This window comes from Bos taurus, chromosome 22 (assembly GCF_002263795.3).
Source record: "Bos taurus isolate L1 Dominette 01449 registration number 42190680 breed Hereford chromosome 22, ARS-UCD2.0, whole genome shotgun sequence".
Classification (NCBI taxonomy): Eukaryota; Metazoa; Chordata; class Mammalia; order Artiodactyla; family Bovidae; genus Bos; species Bos taurus.
Genome location: NC_037349.1, coordinates 46795581 through 46818888, shown reverse-complemented (window position 1 = coordinate 46818888; position 23308 = coordinate 46795581). Strand labels below are relative to the sequence as shown.

Genomic DNA, 23308 nt, shown 5'->3' with positions numbered 1-23308 from the left:
TCCGGCCGGGGGTCAGCCCGAGAGTGGCGCCCGCGGCGGCGGACTGCGGAGTTGTGGAGAACTCGGCGGCCGCAGTGGGCCGGGCGGGGCAGGGCGCGCTCCGCCGCGGCCAAGGACACGCGAGTTTGCAAGTCCCCGCCCGCGCGGCGCCTCCCGCCCTCCCGCCGCGGCCCGCCGGACTCCCGGGGCCGCCGAGGCGGGGCCGGGCGGCCGCCGCTGCGAGAGGCGCGTCTCCCTGCCTCCTCCCCCGCCTACCTCCCTCTCCACCTCTCCCCACTCCCTCCTCCTCTCCGCCCTCCGCCCCCCCCGCACCCCCCCGCCCCGCTCCTTTTTCTGCTCCCCAAGTGCGCCCGGCGCGCGAGAGGCAGGCGGGGCGGCGCGGAGCAGGCAGCCCAGCGCGCTCGCCCACCGCCCGCTCGGCGCAGCTCCCCACGGCCGCTTCTGTCGCTGCTGCCGGCGCGTCGGAGGGAGCCCAGCATGGCCGGACTGGGCTGGCAGCGCCGCGCGTCCCGGGGGCCCTGGGCGCTCCTGACCGCCGCGCTTCTCTACGCCGCGCTGGGGGACGTGGTGCGCTCGGAGCAGCAGATCCCTCTCTCCGTGTAAGTGCGGGGTCCTGCACCGCCCCGGGAGGGGATTCCGGCCGCCCGCGACCCGCTGTGCCCAAGTTTGGGCTCCTGCAGGTGCGGCCGGACAGGACCTGCCGCGGTCGTCGGCCTCGTCTCTCGCACCTGCCGGCCCGCACCCGCGTGGGGCGGCCAGGCTGGGGTGGGAGTCCCTCGCCCCCTCCCCGGGCTGGCGAGTGAGACCAGGAGAGGCTCACCGCCAGTGACAGCACGAACTTTGAAGCCTGTTTACCGCATCCAACTTCCATGGGCCGTTTATTTACCGGGCTCTTTGCTATCTTGCCGTCTCACTTCTTTGCGGGGCGGGGGAGGGCGGGTGAATTTCTTCCGACTAATCTTTGCCAGGTGATGCCCCGTTTGGGTGGTCAAGTTCTCAGGCAATGATTGAAATAAAATTTAGTGATCTTTCCAGAGAGACTGGGGGCACTTTGCGCATTTTGAACTATGTGACCCCCCCTCGAGCCCCCTCCCGCGGTGCGCTCTGCAGTTTGGTGCTGGCAGTTTCTACCAAGGCGCTTTTTCTTTTTTTTTTTTCCTCCGATGTTATACCTCCCGGCTCCTTCAGCCACAGTCCCCGTGTGTGCGTGTGCGTGCGTGTTGACTGTGACACGGTGTTACATTTGTTCCTGTGCCCTTTCTCCCTCTAGGGTGAAGCTCTGGGCCTCTGCTTTTGGTGGAGAGATAAAATCTATTGCCGCGAAGTACTCCGGCTCCCAGCTTCTGCAAAAGGTAAGGTTTCTGTGGTGGCAGGAAGCGATGATTTTTTCCAGCACAGAAAATGGAGGCAGATTTAGTTTTCCAAACAAACGTGAACCCAGAGCAGCATCAGTTATCAGAGGTGTCTCTGATCCCCCGGTTTCTTGGCAATATATTGTGCCGGTGACTTCTCCCTACCAACCGGTTATTTTTAGATGACACTCGATTCGATACACAAAGAAAAGCAGGATACTCAGTGGCACTGTCCTGGCCGAGGCTCGGAAACTGAGTGTTTTTTGCATGGCTCTCCTCTCAGTGTCGGGATTGCTGTTTCAGTGTGAGAGCAGATGCTCCTCTGGTCAAAAAACGCTAACTTCGTGCAAGGGGCAGCGTCAGTGCCCATGTTATGATGCCTTTCACCTTGCCCACGCTGCAGGCTGGGGTTCAGTGTATCAGAGAAAGACGCTGCACTATTGTTTGTCATCCCTGCAGTTGTACAATCCCATTATTCCCCAATCATCTAGACCCAGGGCTAGCATGCATTACATCATTACAGATAAGGAGAATGAATGTGGTTATCTTTCCACTCAGCTGCACTGCTGGGTAATAACCTATGAGAGTAGTCCACAAACTTAAGACGTTGGTCCGCGTCCATATATTCTGGAGAGTAATGAGAATGGAGAATTGATTATTAGGCTTTTATCAGAAGCTGCATCAATTTTAATTCAAACAGGCAGCATTATGCTTAAAATTACACTGTGAGATATATAGTCCTTTGCACTCCCCTCCAAGGGGAAAAAAGGGGGCAAGGGGAAATAGGCTGGGGAGGAGAGATTAGAGGAGATAAAAAAGAATTTCAAGTTAACAAATCAATAGGGTTAATCCAAGAATTCTCTCAAAGATAGAAAATAAAATTGGCATTTAGGGGTAATTCTCTGAAAATGGGTACAAACAGCTTAAATTGTTAAGTTAACTTTTAAGCATTTAAAGCTGTGCTTTTTGGGCCAATGTAACATATGTATCATGCATGCTGCCTGGTAACCAAGTACGTATTTTATTTATGGCATTCTGCTGTAGAGAGTAGCGTTTTTGGGGACATTGTATGAAACAGTTTGTCACATGGAATCTAAATATTGTAATGAAACATCATCCCACAATGGAATGACAGAGGTTAGCCTGGCTTAAAAACTGCCAGTAGCCATATTCTCTGAAACCTTGGAAAGACTGTTTTCTCAACTGTTATCTGGGGACGGAGTTCGTTGAATTATAGGCAGTTGATAAAAGCTTGAGGTTATGATGTGCCTTTATGGACAATGATAATTCACATACCTGTGACCTGCCTCTCAGTTTATAGGAGTCGCTTCTTTTGCTTGTGTTCTTTTAATCTGGACCAGTCTGTACCCTGCTTTGGCATTTTGCCTGTGTGTCAGATGTTTTATGTGAAGAGTTCTGGCCTATTGCATTGCCTGTGTATTTAGCTTATGCTTTTAAAAAGAGGATATTTTGTATAACTTTAAAGAAATATTTTTCATCTGCCTGTTGTAGTTTAGTTATAGCAACTCTGAAAGTATCTCCTCAGAGCCTGTGAGCACTTTTTTTTTTATTGTGCTTACATATCTTATACTCATATTTTGTAGGAGCCCATGAAATATATTTTTTCCTTCTCTCTGAAGTTCACACACACACACACCACCCAAAATCCCTTCAGCCAAGCATATTATTGGCTACTCTCTGACAGCAAATTGGAGAAAGCTAAAATCCTTCTCTTACCTTCTCATCAGCATCCTTTCTGATACTGCATTCACAAGCCTTACTTTGCTTTTGTCATGTTTACAGCTGGACAATTAGGTAATTATTTCCAGCTGTTTATGTCTTTGTTGTCATTTCTTACTGTTGCCTGGCATTCTGTAATCTGATACCAAGGGGAAGGTGAGGTGTTGCTGGGCATTAGGTGCTGAGGTGGGCATTTCTTCTGCTCTGGATTGCAATCACCGACCATGACGCCCTCCAATACTCATGGCTTTCTCTGGCTAGGCAAGGACTTCCATGGAGCAGGGTGTGGTAGACAACTTGGGGAGATATCTTTGGGCTGTCTTGGCCCGTTGCCCTTCAATATGATTGTATCTTTATAATCAACAAAGAAGACTGATTTAGAGAGCTCAGAGTATGAATGAGAAAAGATGCGAGGTGCTCAGAGTGTGGGGAGGTGTAGCATCATTTGGAAAAGCAAGCAGACAGTTGCCTTTCTCTTCTTTTTAAGTTTCTGGCCATTTGCATGAGACATTACTACTCTGAGTCAAAACTTTCTGTACCCTTCTGTCACATCATTGCATCTTTGACACTTAAGTTATTCTCGAAACGAATTTGGAAACTTGATTGAACAATACATTAACACTGCAGTAAGAGGACTCAAGGGTGTTGCATGATAGATTGTAATTATACTTTTAAGGCATAGACATTTAAACTTGATTTCAGTTAAGTAAGGTATATTGTATACCACTGAACAATTCTATGTACTCTATGTGATTTTTCTAATTGACATTTAATGTTATGAATTGATGTAAGGTGTTCATTTTAGAATGGAAGTTTATTAATTTTTGAACCAAGGCAAAAACTTTGCAAAATAGTTATTGTGAATGTAAGTTCAATAATAATAGGCCACCTATTTTAAGGGGTTTGGAGACTGGGAAAACTGCCATTTTCGTAATAGGGTAACAGGTTTTTTTTAGATAATATAATTCAAGATAGCAGTATTATCACTGATTTTATCAATGTAAATATAGGTATTTAATAATGTGCCTCATTGTCATGGATTTAGAAAGGAGAATATTTAATTAGTTGTCTCTTTGTTCATTACCATGGTGTTAGCTTACAATAATGTATCTGATATCCACTGCCAGACTTCCTATTTTTTCTCTTTTTGTTTTCTTTGCCTAGTGCAGGAATAGCAATCTATTAGTTCTTTATAAAGAGGATATTTTTGATTGTATTAAAAAAAGAATCTGCTTTTTAGCAAAGTAGACTGTTTCCAACGCAGAATGGAAGAACGTGGGACTTGAATGTTGGAGTTGGAGTCAATTTTGAGAGGTTTTTCTGGTTGTTAGAGGACCTTGGGCGCCTGAAAGCGAAGCTCTCATGCGGCTGTGTGCCTGTGTCCTGCCCTCTTTAGCTGGCAGATACTGCAGGGGTTTCCATTCACTTCAACTTTTAATTAACTTTCGTATTTGACATATTCATGCCAATATTCAGCTGCCTCTATCTTGCTTCATTTTCCCCAGAGAATGCGCTTTGTGTGGGTTCTCTTGGAGAGGCACAGTTTCATTACCTTTCTATTTTGGGATTCAGTGAGAAGCATTCTAGTAGGTCCAGTAACCTAGGCTGTTAAATGCATGGGCTCCACACCCCTAACATTCACAATAAAAGGTATTAAACTGGTGTGATTCTCATTTCGTCCCTCTCTGGGAGAATTTGGTCGGAGCTGGATTTGTCGTTCTATGTAGTTCTGCATTCAGGGAATGTATGTTCACGGGAATGAAGGGTTCTAATTACATTTTCCAGAATCATGGTGATAAATACACAGCAGAAATACAGGTACTGTGTGTCTCTGCCGTTAATGCTAGAAAAGAATTGACATTTACCTTGGACGCCTCGTGCCACATTTATCAAATGTGCTCTCCTTGGAATGCATAACCAGTTTTTTGCATTATCAACTATTTATTGAGAGGGCGGCTTTAATACATGAATGTGATATCTCTTTCCACAGGACAGAGTCAGCAGAGTGAAAGGTTGGGTCTTTATGCCATTTTGATAATTATGACTTTTCATCAATGTGGAAATCGATGGTCTTTTAAATAATTAAATAGGAGTATTCACTTATCAGGAATTAGGTAGCAGCGCTGTGCTGCCTATAGGAAGCCTGACACTATGGATTGCTTTTACTGGGGAGGCGCTACTTGGCTGAACATTTTTGTTGAATAAACACAGTTATTTGTCATCCTGCGAGATTAATGCATTCAACCTATGCTGCCCACGTTTTAATTCATGGCACCACTTCAATTACTGGACTTCTCCCTGGCAGATTATTTTTCAAAGTCTTAAAATCTTGGAAATGACAGTTTTCAGTCTTTCAGGGCAGTTTATTGGTCTCATTAGCTTAATCACCAGGACATCAGCAGAGCAGGCTAAACCAGTTAGAATTCATTTCCCGCATCTTACCCACGTATATATCTTATTGCATTTATACACTCATACTTGGTCACTTGCTGACCAGATAAAGTTCTTTTTGTATGACTTTGTTAAGTCTGAGCCTCTTTTGTTCTTTTCTTTTTTTTCCTTCTTTTTCTCAAAGTTTCTTTTCTGCCAGAAATATTTCTGCTTTGCTTTTTCCCTTATTAGGAGCTGCTGCAGCCTGCATTGCTCAGATTTACAACTGCTAGTCAAAGTTAAGGGAGGTGAAAACGTAGGCATGGTTTTCTCATCGGAGGTAAACTTCAGGTTTTTAATCCAATGTAGTTATTACATTTGATCAATTTCTCTGGTGCTCTCAGGCTAGTTTTATCTTGTCTTATTTATTCTAACACCAATGTGCTTTTAGGCAAACACACGAGTACCAAGCCACCTCATAAAGTCTGTCTGGCAGGGGCAAGCACAGATAACGTTTCCAGTTTTGAAGAAGACATAGCCATGTATCCGGAGAAGGAAATGGCAACCTACTCCAGTAATCTTGCCTGGAGAATTCCATGAACAGAGGCGCCTGGCAGGCTGCAGTCCATGGGGTTGCAAAGAGTCAGGCATGACTGAGCAACTATCACCCACTCACACTAGCCATGTATCAGGATGAACAGAAGTAAAAGAAATGTGAAACAGTACCTTGGGCACCTGTGACCTTGCCGGCTATCTCATCATCCTGCACTTTGGAGCACACATTTGTGGAAGTCAACTGTGGGGATTCAGGTTTTTCTGTCATCGATCCGCCCTTGCCAGGTGTTTAGTGCTCCTGCACACCTGGAGCAGTGAATGACTTGCTGTGTCGGGCTTCCAGAAAGAGGTGTACATTCTCTCAAGGATCCTTTGTTTCTGGACTGTCATTATTCCGGATCTCTCATTACAGATACCAACTCATGGCTTTTTCTTTATCCAAGTATACAGCCTCTGTCAGAAGTGAGCGGTGCTTATTTCAGGGGTCCCCATCTTTTGCAGTCACAGTGCTTGTCAAAACAGCCTCCCAAACTGAGATCCACAGTGTCCTCCAGACAGAGACTTTTCACAGCTTGCATGTTCCCTGGGACACTCTGATTGGACTTAGAGATTTGCTATGGCCGAGACTGAGAAAAAATGAAATAGATATCGAAAATGCCAGCCTATGAATTAGCGTATGAGAGTCCCCCTCCCCCACTACTCTTTTAGTGTGATTTTTATACAAGAGACATAATGGCCTTTGCTTCATCTCCAGTGGCTGCAGTGAGGCTTTTGTGTATCATGGAGCGAGAGGGAAAGTTCCTCATGTCAGGATCCTGGCAATATCGATAGAATCTTCATCAGCCCTCTCTGGTCCATTAAGCAAAAGTGAACTTCTCCTTCAAGAGAAGAACATGGAGAAGAAGGGGAGGATGCTTGATTTCCCTGAGTATTTAGTAGCCAGCACATTTAGCTGGTGGTCCCTGAAATGCGAAGCCAGCCTCAGAGACTTTTTCCTGACAGTCCGACCTGGACCTCAGCTCACCCTCTGCAGGTGAGGCATCTGCTCAGCTGATGTATTTTAAGGGATTTCTCTGTGTAGCCAGCGTGTCTACTTTTCAGGAGAAAGTCATTTTACAGGCATAACTTTGCAAAGGGTGCAGGGTGTATTTAACAAATGGTATAACACTTGTTGGGTGCTCATTCCAAGGCTGTTTAAATAAGGCATTACATATAAGGTTTATCATGGTTAGATGCTGCTGAGCTTCTCAGTTATCCCACTTCAAGATTATGGAAATAAACAACTCAGTAGCCACCTATTAATGGGCAGTTCAAGGCCATATTGGAAAGGAGAGCATTATCTCTTGACAAGAAATAGATGCCTCTTTCTTCACTTTGTGCCCTGCCGTGTATTTATCTTGGCATCCAGTATTGGAAAACAGTACCCTCCCAAGGTTAAGGGAGCTATTACCACGTAAACAATCCGGACAGGCAAGTTGGACATGGTTAATGTATGGCTGTGGGTTCGCAGACCAGACTTCTGGTTATTCATTTTGAGTGAAGCAACTGCCAGATGATATTTGGTGCTGGTACATGTCCTTACCACTTATTAAGTTTGTGCATGCATGTGCACGCATGCCAGTAGAAACGGAGGCTGCTCATCACAGAATGTGCCAGATGTTGCCTGCTGATGGGGAAAGTTGTCCTTGTCCTCTTGGGCTGCTAGCAAGTGCGGCTTGAGGGGGTGAACTGGGGTGTTAGGACAGAGCCAAATGATCCAGTCCGCCAGGCTCAGGTTTGTCCGGCATCTGAGACATTATAGGCAGCTGCAGTGGAGGACCTGCTGAGACCAGGACCAGCTACATCAGGGGTCCCTAATCTCCGGGATCTCGTGCCTGATGATCTGAGATGAGCTGATGTAATAATACTAGAAATAAAATGCACGATAAATGTAATGCACTCGAATCATCCCCAAACCATCCACCCCATCCCCATTCCCATGGAAAAATGGTCTTTCATGAAAAGGGTCCCTGGTGCCAGATAGGTTGGGGACCACTGACATAATTTGTGGGACCCAGTGGGAAAGCAAAATGTAGTTCCATTTGTTAAAAAGTTATGAAGAATTTCAAGATGATGATAGCCGGGCATCACAGCAAGGAGGGGGCCCATTGGAACTCGGGTGAAGCTCCCTGCAGGACAGGTCGTGCTCATTTTGGCTTTTTCTTTTCCCTGCTGGGTAGCTCATCCTCTCATTCTATTTTGATGTTCTGGCCACAGTCAGCTGGGGAGGCGTCCTTTGCCCATCTTTTTTCATCATTGTAATAGGTGCAGAGCTTGGAGCGTTTTCAGAGACATACATCTTGGAAGCTGCAGTGCTGTTAAAGCATAGAAAAAGGTCACTGGCTTAGGAGTCTAAAAGCTGTGATGTTTGTCTTCTTGTCTTTTCTGTAGGTATTTCCTGAGTGGCCTTGAGCAAACGGTCTAATCTGATAGTAAGAACAGGTAGCATTCCCTCAGGAGTTCCTACATTCCAGGTACGAGATAAACACCTGACGTGTCATCCCACTGGATTCTCTCAGCTACCTGATGACTCAGGCACTACCAGTCACCCCATTTTTCAGATTTGGAAGTTGAGGCTTGTGGAAACGAAGCAGCTGCCCCCAGGTGACCCAGCTGGGCTTCCGGAGTCTGCTTGCCTGGCCGCAGTGCTGCTGTGTTCTCTTGTCTTTGTGTGACCTTTTCTCATCCCCCCTTCCTGTTTGAAAACAATGTGAGTAATACCTGCGTTACCCTACTTTGTGGGTGTTTTGGAGGATTAAATGAGATAACATCTGGGAAATTACTTCGAAAACAATTAGAACCCAAGAAAACAGCTGAGAGGACAGGGTTTGGCATCAGATGGACTTGGCGTTGAGTCCCAGATCTGCCGTTTCCTAGCTGGGTCACCTTGCAGCATGACGCTTCTGAACCTGCTCCCTCCAATGTGAGAGGAGGCCAGGATCTTCTACTTTACAGGCTGTGATGAACATTAAATAAAATAAAAGGCGTAAAGCACTTAGCACGGTGCCTGGCACGTAGAAGCTTTCCGCGATTGAGCTGTGGAAGTCGTTATTGGTGGCGTGAGACAGAGACGAGCTCTTCAGATAACCGTCATTGAGCATCTGTGGGGCCAGCTCCATAGACGCAAATGAACAAGTGCCTGAAGGGGGCAGTGGGTGCCAGGTGCCGACAGGGAGGACGGTGGTCCCACCTGGCGCCTGACAGGAGAAGCCTGAGGAGCCAGGCACTGCAGAGCGGGAGGAGGAGACCACAGTGGACCCAGCCTCTGCCCAGACCCAGCCGAGAAAGCCGGCTCACTTTCTCCTAGAGTCGGGGTGATGCCCACATGAGACACTGGGGTTGAAGAACTACCTCAGGGGCTTCCTGGTACCCCCTTCCTGGCTTGCCCTGCTGTGAAGGTGGTGGATCAATTGAGGAAGGGCCATATAGTTTAGAAAATCACCCCCAAACCACTGGTACCCGGGACTGATGGAACCACAGAGTCTGACTGCACTGGAGGCTTCTTAAATTCTACCAAGATTCTAACTGGCTCAGGAGAACAGACTGTTCAGTGGGACTGGACAGGAAGGAAATGGACTTTTTGGGGGAGAGTTTAATGAGCCAAGCATTCTTTGTATTAAAGTAGATAATGCAAAGTGTCTGCTGGGGTCTTTAGTTGCACTGGGAGGTGGCCTGTTTTCTACCTGTCACCAGTGGCTTGCAGCTCAGGGAGATGGAGTGCTTGCCACGTGGTGGGGCTGGACTCAGATGGGAGTGTTCTGACCCCCAAGCCTTTGACTTTTCTCTGCAGTGTGTGTCACCTATGTGGGCTGCTCCGGCCTCAGCACCTGCTTCAGTGGGGTCGTCAGGACCTCAGCAGGATGAGAAGGGCCGGATGGGTGGGATGCTGGAGGCCTCTCTGGTTTCTTTCCCCTAGATGTGCTTCCTCGGGTGGGATTTCAGGAGATTTTCTGTTGGCAGCAAAGACTGACTTTGTGGGCGATGGGCCCCCACGAGTTGGGGAAGGACTTCCCTCATTCCATGGGAGCTTGTGCCATAGGGCCAAGAATGGTTCCTAAGGGAGACAGGACAGGTTGACTGGAGGGCCCCTGGCTGCCAGGGCAGAAGTGGGGCTGTTGAGTACCTTACCTGCTCAACCAGAGCTGCCAAGGAAAAGAATAACCTTGCGGAGCTCCTGAGCACGATTCAGTCTCGGCTAAGGCACAAGGCCTCAGCCATTCGGCAAAAAGTAGGGAGCATTTCCCATCACGTTTTCCTCCAAAAGTCAAACCTGCTCTTTATCTGTTTGCTCAGGTCCCTGAGTTTGTCTCCTGAGGGTCTGTTTCTCACACCTGATGGTTTGATTCCTTTTCCCGAGACTTTAGTGTTGTGTGTTAAAATGGAATCAGTGGTAAAATTTGCCCTTGGAAATACCACCAAGGTTTAGAACCGCACCCCCCTCAGCCCCCCAATGTTATAAACTTGACCTTGCATTTCCTTCTTCGAAATTCTGGGCTTCCAGGAAAGAATCTGTTGTTTAGTTGCTCAGTCGTGTCTGACTCTTTGTGACCCCGCGGACTGCAGCACTCCAGGCCTCCCTGTCCTTCACCATCTCCCAGAGTTTGTTCAGGCTCATGCCATCCGACCATCTCATCCTCTGTTGTCCCCTTCTATTCCTCCCTTCAATCTTTCCCGGCATCAGGGTCTTTTCCAATGAGCCGGCTCTTCACAACAGGTGGCAAAAGTATTGGAGCTTCAGCATCAGTCCTTCCAGTGATATTCAGGGTTGATTTCCTTTACGATTGACTGGTTTGACCTCTTTGCTGTCCAAGGAAATCTCAAGAGTCTTCTCCAACGCCACAGTTCAAAAGCAACGATTCTTCGGCACTCAGCTTTCTTTATGGTCCAGCTCTCACATCTATACCTGACTACTGGAAAAACCATACTAGCTGGACTTTTGTTGGCAAAGTAATGTCTCTGCTTTTTAATACGGTGTCATAGCTTTTCTTGCAAGGAGCAAGTGTCTTTTAATTTCATGACTGCAGTCACTATCCACAGTGATTTTGGAGCCCAATAAAATAAAGTCTGTCAGTGTTTCCATTGTTTTCCCATCTATTTGCCATGAAGTGATGGGACTGGATACCATGATCTTAGTCTTTTTTAATGTTTTAAACCAGCTTTTTCACTCTCTTCTTTCACCTTCATCAGGAGGTTGTTTAGTGCCTCTTCACTTTCTGCCATAAGGGTGGTGTCATCGGCATATCTGAGGTTATTGATATATCTCCCGGAAATCTTGATTCCAGTTTGTGCTTCATCCAGGCTGGCATTTCATATGATGTACTCTGCATATAAGTTAAATAAGCAGGGTCTAGATTTCTATTGTGGTGAGCCATGCACAGCTGAAAGGAGATTTTTAAAAAACCTTTATTTATTTTTAAAATTTTGTTAATTTTAACTTTTGGCTGCACTGGATCTTTGTTGCTGCACCTGGCTTTCTCTGCTTGTGGCGCGTGAGCTTCTGACGGTGGTGGCATCTCGTTTCGGAGCACAAGCCCTAGGGCACACAGGCTCAGTAGTTGTGGCACACGGGCTCAGCTGCGACACGACATGTAGGATCCTCCTGGACCAGGGGTTGAACCTGTGTCCCCTGGATTGGCAAGCAGACTCTTAACCACTGGACCACCAGGGAAGACCCTGAAGAGTTTTTTTTTTTTTTCCAAAGCATGCGCTTTGTATTGAATTCCACTCTGTCAGTCACTAACTTTATCTCTCTGGGCCTTGGTTTGAATTCCACTCTGTCAGTCACTAACTTTATCTCTCTAGACCTTAACAATAAAAGCTCCTGTATCATAGGATTTGGGGGAGGGCCAGATGGTAGAACATAGATGACGTAGCTTTGAACAGTATGTGGCACCTGGGAAGCCTTAGTTCTCGGGGCCACGCTCACTTATGGTTTCTACTTCGTTATTAATGAAGAGCAAGAGAAACTTCTGGAATTTTAGTCACTTTGATCCCACAATGAGTTCATAGGATTAAGGCCATATATGTCTTGCACATTTAATCTGACAGGGACACAAAGGCAAACAGATGTATTCATTATGTTTCCATGGAGGTGGATTGGTTTTTTTTTTTTTGCTTTCTTTTCCTAATTCTTCCCATCCCATCCCTTGTACAGAACAGGTGGGCAGTTGTGGAAGTCACTTTTGTTCTTGTAATCCCTGTGTACTGTAATTTGCAAAGCAAAGTGAGAGAGACACGGGGCAGGCGTTTGGCTCTTTGTACCTGCGCCATCCGAAATACCGTTTCCATTGTGTTTTGTCAAGGCAGAGGCGGAGAAATAGTGTTAGAAGAACAATAGGTGTGGGGGGCAGTAAACCCGTTGGAGGTAGGTAATCTTTGGCTACGAGTCGTAACATACGGCTTTACTCCTACCCGTTTCCATCATCAGTGAAATTTCCATTAACTCAATATACTGCAGCATGTCCAAACAGCTCAGTGAGCAGAGGTTTGTGCCCCACTTGACATCAATGAAGGGGCTTCCCAGGTGGCTGAGAGGTAAAGAAGCTGCCTGCCAATGAGGAGACGCAAGAGACTCAGGTCTAATCTCTGGGTCAGAAGGATCCCCTGGAGTAGGAAACGACAACCCACTCCAATATTCTTGCCTAAAGAATAGACAAGCATTGTCCCTAAAATTCCATGGGCAGAGGAGCCTGACTACAGTGCTTGGGGTCACAAAGAGTCGGACACGACTGAACACGCACGCATGCAGTCATGTCAGCGGTGATTGTTTGATTTCTGGGACCCTCAAGCTCAAGTTCGAATGTTATTTCTTTTTGATGTTGGCCTGGGCCTCTCTCAGAAAGCTGTGCTTTTGGGGGCACACGTTGAAGGAATCATCGTCAGGCAACCAGTAAAAGATGTGTGTGTGTGTGTGTGTGTATGTGTTGGCATGTTTTGATATACACAGGCTGTCTTCCCTTTGTTAAAGACTAGTAACTACTTTCAAATTCCAGGGTCTGTAGCCAGGTTCCAGTATTTCAGAACATCAGGAATCATCTGGTCACCCCACAGTAAGATGTAATCCTCTCAGTAAAGGGCTCACAGCTCACTAATCTATTGAAAAAAACCAGCAAGACACATTTCCTGGAACAGGAATTTCAGAATTATGGAAACATAGTTGGAATTCCTATTTAAACAACAAGATTTTCAGTTACTTTTGCATGAAACAAATGCTTTATGAGTGATATGAAAAATATATAAACTGAGAAAGAAATTAGAGGATTATGGATTTTTTACATTTTATTTTAAAGTGAGGCAGTTGGTCTAGGGAAGGCAGAACGGTGTACAGGTAGAAGTCTGGATCTGAGACCCACCTCCTCAGGGTAGAGTCCAGTGCTACTGCTGACTAGTCTCAGACCCCTGACAAGTCAGTTGCTGAACCTCAGTGTTCTTATCTGTTAAATGGGCACAATGGTACTACCTTCTAGGGTGGTGATGACAGATGCAAGTGAGAAGATGCGCACAGGATGGTTGACAATAAGTGGCTCAGAGGAAATATTTACAAAAGGTGGGCGCCTGCTGCTGTTGTTATTATTTTTATTCAGGAGCTGCTTCCACGTATCAGGGCAGGTTGGCTGCTGAAAACAGTAGTTTGTGCACGGAGGGGGGAAACTATATCAGGCCACTTGGCAGTCCTTCTGCCAGAGCTGCCCACCACTGAGCCCCACAAGGTCTTCTGAGGCAGTAATCATAATAATGCTGCAGGTAGTTTGCATGTGGTTCCATGTGCTTTATTTGTATGGTTTCATTTAATTTCTCACAACCACTCCTGTGTTTGGTTCTGTCATCATCTCTGGGTTAGAGATGCAGAAACCAAAACAGAGAATATTCCTTGGTCCAAGAATGCCCAGCTCCAGGTGACCAAGACAGGCATGGAACTGTGTCTTCTGAGTCCTGTTCAGCTGTCTGGCTTGGGGTGGGGTCTGAGGAGGGACATCTGGGTACTCCCAGGACGAAATGTTCCCCATGCTTTGGACTTGGCCTTCTAGTGACTCATCAAGGTGGTTGGTGGCAATTTCTTCTATGCTCTTAATCCTTTCCCCAACAGAATTCTTAGTCTTTTTGGTGAACTGTCATCTGCTTTCATAATACAGAATGAAAAAGGAGCTGGAAAGAGGGGTGAGCCCAGTCCACCCTCTAGGTTTCTATACTTTTCCATTTTTTTTGTACTAAAACAATATTGCTTGTCTTTTGATTTCTTTTGAGGGTCAGCCAGCCCTCCCCTCTTGAGGGCTGACTCTTAAGAAGCCGTTTTGAGAATCTCATTGAATTTGGCTAAATTTTCCTTTGTGTATATCCCATGCTGTGGAAGAGCCAGGTTGGGCTCTGTCTGGGACTTGGGTATTAATACGTGATGGATCTGACTTTGAGATCCAGCCTGGCTCTAGTGAGTTTCACTTCTGGGCCTCCGGTTCCTTATTTGTAAAATGGGATCATGGTGAGCATTGTCAATATGTGGTAACAGTCTAAGCACAGAACTCGACATCTGGAAGGTGCCCAGTAAATGTTAGCTTCCCGTTTTTTGTCATCCCCACTCTTTTTCTGTCTTTCCTGGATATTTGTTGGAGCTTCTTTTTCTTTTTCTCTCCTGAAAAGAGAATCATGCATGTTTTTCTGCATGATTGACAGCTAACTTGAAGGCTCCAGCCCTTGGGCCCATAGGGCAGTTGTATTTTGCATGGAAAGAGTCTGGCGGATCTGTCCGAGCCCAGGCAGTTCTGGGGAAGTGAGATATCCTGAGGACCCTCATCTCTTTCAGTGGGGGTGGGGATGTGAAGAAGGAGGCAGGTAAGCTGGACCTGAAATCTCCCAGGGCAGGCTCCTTCTCTCTGATGGGAGAGGGTCTTCCTTTGGCACTTAGTGCAGAGCTGCCTTTGGGGTGGGCTTCAGGGGCTGTTTGTGGAATGCATGAATGTGCAGATAAACAAAGGAGACTTTTCCTGGTGCTCACTCGCCAGTGATGGGAACAGTGCTCTTGAGCACAGATTAAAACAAGGTCCTTCACATTCCTTTCTGTATTACCCTCCAACACTGGGTTTTCTGAGCCCCTATCATCAGGTGCAGATGCTGCAAAAAGTCAGGGCTGCCTCCCAGCTCCAGCTCTCCAACCCTGAAGCCCTGGGGATGGGTCCCTTGCCCACAGCCTGCTTGGTGCCAGCAGGAACTGCCAGACCTTCCAGCCAGCTGGTCCTCACTTCCAGCCCACGACCCTCTCTCTTCTCCTTGGGGAGCATCCCAGCCCATCTCCATCAGCCCTCTGAAAACATGGCCGAGTCTCCCCACTCTGAAGCCTCCCAGCCCAGCAGAGGGGTCCCGGCTGCGCCTCCGCAGCGCCAAGCTGAGCAGCTGCGGCAGGAGCACCGCAGTGCCGGAGGAGCACCAAGCGAGACTGATGGGGCCGCCGCAGCCGCCGCCATCAACCTGGGGGCGGCAACTCGGCAAAGGCAATTAGGAAGCTGCTGCAGCTAATTCCACGAAGTGCTCCAACGCCACGTTCCTGGTGACAGTAGGGAGAAGTGTGAATTTTAATTTTCCTCCCTGAATTTCACCTTCGCGTGGGGTCATTACCTGGCCTGCTTCGGGGCCCTGCTGGCCTCAAGATGCTGCACGGTGCTTGCTGAGCATGTCACCTCCCTGCGCACTTTCCTTTTGTTTTACGAGTGTTTGGGTATTTTGTTTGGTTATTTTGTACATCCTGGGGACAGTGTTTCTGAGTCTGCGCATTGCAGGCGTTCGGGAGCTGCGTCTTCATACGCTGCAGCATCCACGGTGCAGCGCTCCCCGCTCCTGGGTGGCCTCTCTGCATAGGCTCCTTCCAGCACCTCCACCAGGATGAGACCTTGTGAGAAGCCAGAAAGCAAGCTTAGGTGATTTGCATTGGTATCGTGCCAGCTCAGTTGTCCCTTCTCTTCCTCCTGCCTGGCCCCTGGACATGCTGAGAATCTGCACCCAGCACAGCCCCTCTGAGCTGAGCTGGAGCATCTGGCTGGGAGGAGAGAACTAAATGATATGGATTTAATGGGGGGATGTTTAGCTCCAGCCCCGCCTCCTCCCAGTATCAGGCCCAACAGTATGGCATTTTGAGGTTCCTGAAGAGTCTTGAGTCTGGCTCCTCCCTGGCATGTTAGTCTATGGAGTCTGTTGAAGCTTGCTGGGTGATTTTTGCTCTGTGGAGCCGTCCGTGTCATATCATACCGGGAATTTGCTATGTGGTCCGTGATGGCTCAGTGATAAAGAATCCACCTGCAAAGCAGGAGACACAGATTTGATCCTTGGGCTGGGAAGATCCACTGGAGAAGGAAATGGCAACCCACTTCAGTATTTTTGCCTGGGAAATCCCATGGACGGGGGAGACTGGTGGGCTACAGTTCATGAGATCAGAAAGAGCTGGACATGACTGAGCAACTGAACAACAACGACACCAACACCCCACAGTCATCAGAATTCGGTGCCCATTTCCTACCTTCCTACTGAGCCTGAAGCCTCACCCAGAAGCGGGTGGGATCTCCTAGTTAGGGCAGGTTGTGGGAGCCAGCCCAGCCCTTCCAACCTGGGGGTATGTGCTTGGAACCTGGTGGCATGCCCCAGGGGTCACAGTGCGTCAGGAGTAGGCCACGTGTGACAGCTGACATTTCTCCTCTCAGCCCTCTTGCTTGTGTGTTGATCAGGGCATTGAGGCATAGAGGCCAGGAAGGCGTCATGACCCTGTGCTGGCTTCTCCCAGGACTGGGGGAGGCAGCCTCTAGCCCCATGCCCTCTCCTCCCTGCCCCAGCTTTTCAAAGCTCCCCTGCCGCCCTCCACAGGAAGTCTTTTCTACTCTCCAGGCAGAGGGGCCTTTGTAACAGTTCTTTGAATTACATCACATTTAAGCCTGACTTTCACCTAGAGAAACTGTTCCCCCAAGGTCTCTCTTTTTTAACAGCCAAAATATTTTGTCCCAGCGCATCAGCGGGGAATGGCCCCCTTAGGAACGGGATCTACACTGGTGAAGCGAGTAGGAAACTGAATGGTTAATCAAGTGTTTGTGTTTGTGCACTCAATTGCTCAATTGTGTCTGACTCTCTGCGACCCCATGGACTTAGCCCGCCATGGACTGTAGCCTGCTAGGCTTTTCTGTCCATAGCATTTTTCTGGCAAGGATACTGGAGTGGATTGCCGTTTCCTTCTCCAAGGGATCTTCCGACCCAGGGATCAAACCTTCGTCTTCTGCATTGGCAGGCAGATTCTTTACCACTGAGCCACCCGGGAAGCCCGGCAGTGTTTATATATTACTAATAAATCCATCTGAAAGCCTGAGGTCTCAACCTTCCCCTTTTCCACAAGAGAGGTTCACAGGACCAAATGCTTCTTTTGGGGGAGAGTCTCATGGTTTGGGAAAATCATTAGCTGTGTTAACAGACTTATAAGAACCCGTTGGCTTTTGACCAAATGTTGGGAATGTTTTCTTGCTTCTTCCTTCCCTCATCCCTTCCTTCCTGCTTCGACAAGCATTCGTGGAATACTCGTTGAGGCGTGCAGGGCTGTGCGGGGTGCCAAAGTCTCTTTTGCTGCTGTGGCCACCTTTGGCATCCTTGCCCCAGAGCTCAGCGGCAGCACACTGCACACAGTCCCACACGCATCAGGCTGGGCCACGCCTCTGCGCCTCGGCCCAGGCCATTCGAACCGTCTACACGGCTGACCCTGTTGTCCTTGTATGGTTGCTGAGCCCTGACTCTGGAGGATGTCAGACTTCGGTGTGCAGAGATATCACCCGGGGAGCTGCTTAAAATGTATGATTCCGAGGGAGCCATCACAAAAGATTTGGACTCAGTAAGCTTGGTCCGGGGCCCAGGAATCTGCATTAACAAGTGTCTTAGTTAATTCTGATGGGGTACGGCGACCGTGCTTTGAGAAATGCTATTGTATGCCACCGCGGGAAGGCTCTGGCTTTCCCTAGAGATCCAGTTATTCCCTCTCTTTCCTGCTGGGAGGAAATGCACATATCTTTCCGCCACGTTTTGCTTCCGTGTCTGTGTGTCCACATGGAGTCTGTTCCATCCTGGGCCTGAGCCGGTGGTCCTCAGCCTCTGAACCCAGCCTAAAGCTGGCACGGGGCACAGCCCTCCTTGGCGTGCATGGCGTGACTGGAGATTTTCTCTGCAATAGATATGGGGGCTTTGTCAGGCATTTTATCTTTTAAGTCAGAAGGTACCCAGGAGCATGTCTGATTGTTGAAGCAGCTTATTTATAAATCACTGAGCGGAGTTGAAGCAGCCATTCTCCAATTTGTAAGATGGGGAGAAATTTGTTGACCTGTCAATGATGGTTTTTCTTCTTACCAAATAGGTTCCTGGGACCTGTGATTACCAACCCTTTAACAGAAAATTGTTTGGTGAACATCACTATGAAAGACGCCATCTGCTTCCCATAAAGGCTACTCCTAATCGCCCTGGTACAAGAATTGCTCCCCTGGGGGCTCCTTCGGCACACAACTGCATTTTTTCTAAGTCAGTGGCTTTCAAACTTTTTTGGCCATGGTCCACAGTGAGAAAAACATGGTTCAATGAACCCATTCTGCACGACTTCGCATGGGAAACACCAGTTTTATGAATCCACTAAGCTTTATTTCCGGCAGTGCAGTGTGGTCTGTTTGATTTGACTGCACTCTGCCCTCCTGTATTTTATGCTGTTCCCTTCTATTCTATTCTACTCTAATCTAGACTACCCTAACCTATTCTATTCTATTCATTTTGGAGGGCTGGCTATGAGCAATAAATTGATTTCATAACCTAATAAATGTGTTAAGGGAAAAAAAGTGGTAACCAGGGTAAATGATTGGCTGAATTAATTTTGTTCTGGAATGTGTAGCATTAATCTTTGAGACTAAAGTTGTGTTTTCCACAATAACAATGATAGATGGTGACAGCTAATGTCCATCAGCCTCGTTTGATGCCAAGGTCTCTGTGTAAATTTCATTTCACCTTCTCAAGAACCCCATGTGATGGGTGCTCTGAGAGCCCCATTTTCTTGATGAGGACCTTTAGATTCTGAGGTCACAAAGCTAGTATAAGTGGTGGCATTGGTTCTTGATCTCAGGGCCATCTGACTGTGACCCCTGCCTCTTAATTACCCATGTTTGCATTTGCCTCTTCCTATTGCCAGCGGCCACCTTACTTGGTCCCAAGTGTTGCCGTTGGCCGGAGAAGGCGATGGCACCCACTCCAGTACTCTTGCCTGGAAAATCCCATGGACAGACGAGCCTGGTAGGCTGCGGTCCATGGGGTCGTGAAGAGTCGGACACGACTGAGCAACTTCACTTTTTTCACTTTCATGCATTGGAGAAGGAAATGGCAACCCACTCCAGTGTTCTTGCCTGGAGAATCCCAGGGACGGGGCAGCCTGGTGGGCTGCCATCTATGGGGTCGCACAGAGTTGGACACGACTGAAGTGACTTAGCAGCAGCAGCAGTTGCCATTGGCATGGGAAACCCAGTTAGCGGCAATATAGGGGTGGCATGATAGGGGCAATGGGGAGGACATGTGAGGGGAGGGAGGGGAGGCAAGCGGGAGAGGGAAGTTTGGGAAGCACAGATGAGCAGCAGTCTTCAAAATACCTGATCTCTTGCTTAGCACTTAGAGAATTTGCAAAGAATATTTGTACTTGTGTTACATTGGGTCTCCTCCTCTTAGAGCAGCCGCTGCATCTGGTATTTGTTATTATACCTAGCAGGCAGTTATTCGTTTTCTCATCTCCTCTCTGACCAGGAGTCATCATTCGGAGGGGAGGAATGAGGCCTTGGTCCTTCTCGGCATGCCCAGTGTCTGGCCTGAGGAGATGCCGCCTGAGCATCTGTTGAATGAGCAAGTGCATGAAGAGACCCTTTCACTTAATCCTCACATCCGGCCCTGAGTAGTTTCCGTCCTGTGTTGCATGTGAGGAACCTGGGCCCAAGATCTCAAAGCTAGTGCTGGGACAGTCAGGTGGAGGACCAGCCCGACTCCCAGATGCAAAAGTGACTGTTCCATTCACATTTATTTCTTTTTGGGAAGGTCAATTTGGTGACCCCACCTCCTTCCAAGAATTTATCTTCCTACCATCTGGATGTGGGTTTGCTGACTTGGTTTCCTGGTTTTTTTCTGGTTGTTTGGGTGTGATGGGGCTGGGCCTGAGAGTCACAGGTCTAGAGAGGGCAGGACTCTGGCTTGAGTCTGAGGTCCAGGTTCCAGCTCTGGCTTTGATGCTGCTGAGCTCTGGGATCTGCTTCTCCCTGAGCCTGCTGTGCTCCACAGAGCTCAAGGACCCTTGGTGCTGAGACTCAGCATGGTTCCAAAGGATGGCCCATCCTACACGTTGCCTGTCAGCTCCACCATGAGAGGGGCGGTACTCCTACCGTTTTGCCATTGAGCGTCCGTCCTCCCAACATCTGTTACCCTTCCTCTGTCTGAACCAGGCCCCTGCTGGAGTAGAGGGAGGCAGGGGCACACTGCTGCCTCCACCTGCAGGTCCTTAGAGTCTCTTAGGAGCAGCGAGGGCGAACTCATGAGAAGACGAGGCAGACTTGGCCACGTGGCCAGGAGAAGACAGAGCAGCATCCGCGCTGGGCAGGGAGAAAGTACATCCCATCTTGCTAATTCTCCCCTATGTCTTTGCTAACGTTATTTCCCAGGAGTCTTTGTACATAGACTTGTTCTTCTACTTGTGTCAGGAATGGAGTCATCTTTGAATGTAAAAAAGAAAAAATAAAAAGGACTGAAATATTTGACATATGATGAAGTTCTGTGATATTTTAGTCAGTGAGTAAATTGATATTTATATAACCGGGTATATTCATTTCCCCTGATCCACCCTCCCTTGAATGTTGACTTAATAACATGCCTGACTAAATGACGTTAATTACTTTAAATTGCCAAACTGGAAAAAAAAAAAGTAAGCCAGCATTCATTCAACAAGTGTGCTGTGATCTTTTCTGGCTGAAGCCAGGAAAGAAGAGCTGAAGTGTCTTAGGGGAGAGAAGGCTGGGATGTAACCTGAGCAGCTCAGGAAAAGGGACTTGTACATCCTGGGAACGCTGGCTGGTTGGGCCAGACATAGAGTGGGGCTGAGGGTTAAGTTCATGGCACTGGAAGCTGGCTCTGGCTTTGAATCCTGGCTCCACCTGTGACTAGTATATGGCCTTGAGAGCTGCTTAGCTTCTTATTTTACATTTTCTCCCTCTTTAAGTGATCTCTATCTCACTGAACTGTTGTGAAGATTCCATTAGATCATGAATCTCAAATTGAGCTCGGGGTCTGGCAGGCGTAGGAATCCAATGAATGGCAGCCATCATTATTCTTACTGCCTTGGAGTCACGCACCCACCCTCTGAGGTCATTGTCATTGCCTGATCTGGAGGCCATCAGCTCTCCAGACAAAGACTGTTGGCTTGTTCATGGCTCTATTTTTGGTTCCCACAATAATCTCCATCAGTGACTATTTGTGGAATAAATGAATGATTGCAGGGAATGAATGAACTTTGCAGGTGGAAAGAACTGAGGCTCAGGGAGGTTGGCTGGATCATAAGGGACAGCATAGAGATTCCCACCAGCTCTGCTGTGTCCTCAGCCATGACCATAAGCTACTGGTGATTTGATGGCTCCACTCTTTGATGCTTACCTAAATTCCTGGAAACTATCCCATTCATTCCCAGTGATCTAAAGGTGAAGTGTGTGTGTGTGTGTGTGTGTGTGCGTGCGTGCTCACTTTCCAGGACGGCATCCAAGAAGATAGGTCGTATTAGATGTAGCCTCCAGGTTGTTTAGAAACTAACTGGTCATTTTCATTCTGGGGCAAAATAGCAGACTGGTAACCCTTTGCTCTTTGGGGAAAAACTCCTTAAATGCTCTTATGTTCTGACATGTTGCAAAGTCTCACTGGACTGTTGACATAGTTTATACCCATCAAGGCCACACTAGAGGTACTTTTTCTGGGTCTTGGGAAGGGGAAGCTTGTCCCTTAGAGCTCCATGTGTAGCTGTCATCTTTCTCTTGTAGGTTGCAATGGTGATTTTACATCTCCCAGCTCACCCCCAAGCCCCTAAGATTCTCATTGCAATGGGCTGTGAAGCTCCACTGTTTCTCTTCTTTCTCAGATCCGTTTTGTGAGCAAGATTGCTAGGTTAAGAGAAGAATAGAAGGAAAGGCAGAGGGGCTGAAGTGTGAAGAGGAGTACTTGATGCTGTTTTTAAAAAGTCCTTGAATTCAGCCCTTGAGTAGTGCAGTATAAATTTGAGAGATGATGGCTATTAATTCTTTGCTTCTTGTATAACAGCTTTTAGTCTAGGATGTCAAAATATATCAATAACACTTTCTTTCTCCATTTCTCCATTTCATGTGTAGGAGGGAGGTAGAGAGCATCTCCAGAGAGCTCACTGCTGCTCGGACCGTGGCTGGTCCTTAGCAGGAGCACAAGAAAAATCTTAATTTGATGGTTTCTTTTGTTTATTCATTCATTCATTTATCCAACAAACATTTTTGCCTCTTGCTACTTTGTCCTGGGTATTGCAGTGGGCTGGGGGTAGAGGACGAGGGAAATGAGACACAGCCTGTACCCTCGTGGAGATTACGGTCTAGTGCGGGAATCAGGCATTCCACGAAGAGCTAGACTAATGTGTACGCGTGTCCCTGCAGTGCTCTGAAAGTGCACCCACAGCATGTGGCTGGGGGCCGCTCTGGTCCGGGGCCAGAGGGGGCTTTGCTGAGGGGATGAGCTTCAGCAGAAAACTGAGGGATGGCAGGAATTTACATGACAGAGAGATAGAAGAGGGGACCATGGATCCTGTCCAGTCTCACTGCCTCGCCTGGGCCCATGCTTCAGCTCCTTGTTCTTGGCCCCAAAAGTCATTCCCTACTTTCTTTTCAGCCTTTACTGCTTCTTGCTCCCACTCCTCTAAACTCCCACCCTTGTCCCTAGAGCGGCTTGTTGAGTTTTCAGTCTTCACAGCTTTCTTCTTGAATTCAGCCAGTGGCTGTTGAGCTTCTGCTAAACCAGGGGCTCAGTCCTCCATTGTGGCTGCCTTTGGGAAGCCTTCTCCCATCTTGACCTCTTTTCCCTTTTATACATCCCTATGGCTCAATAAAGGACAGAAATAGTATGGACCTAACAGAAGCAGAAGATATTAAGAAGAGGTGGCAAGAATACACAGAAGAACTGTACAAAAAAGAGCTTCATGACCAAGATAATCACGATGGTGTGATCAC

General features: G+C 47.7%; 1 protein-coding gene across 5 annotated transcripts in view; it reads left to right on the top strand.

Annotated features, from left to right (window-relative positions):
* The first annotated feature begins 364 nt into the window (after nucleotides 1-364).
* Nucleotides 365-23308, top strand: part of CACNA2D3 (calcium voltage-gated channel auxiliary subunit alpha2delta 3) — a 900236-nt gene continuing 877292 nt past the window's right edge. For 4 of the 5 annotated variants that reach the window (XM_059879667.1, XM_059879666.1, XM_059879665.1 and 1 more), the window contains exons 1-2: nucleotides 365-599; nucleotides 1271-1352. In XM_059879667.1, the coding sequence (XP_059735650.1) occupies nucleotides 478-599; nucleotides 1271-1352 (204 nt within the window). In that variant the 5' untranslated portion in view covers nucleotides 365-477. The remainder of the gene's footprint in view (nucleotides 600-1270; nucleotides 1353-23308) is intronic. The other variant, NM_001206751.2, reaches the window with a different exon arrangement.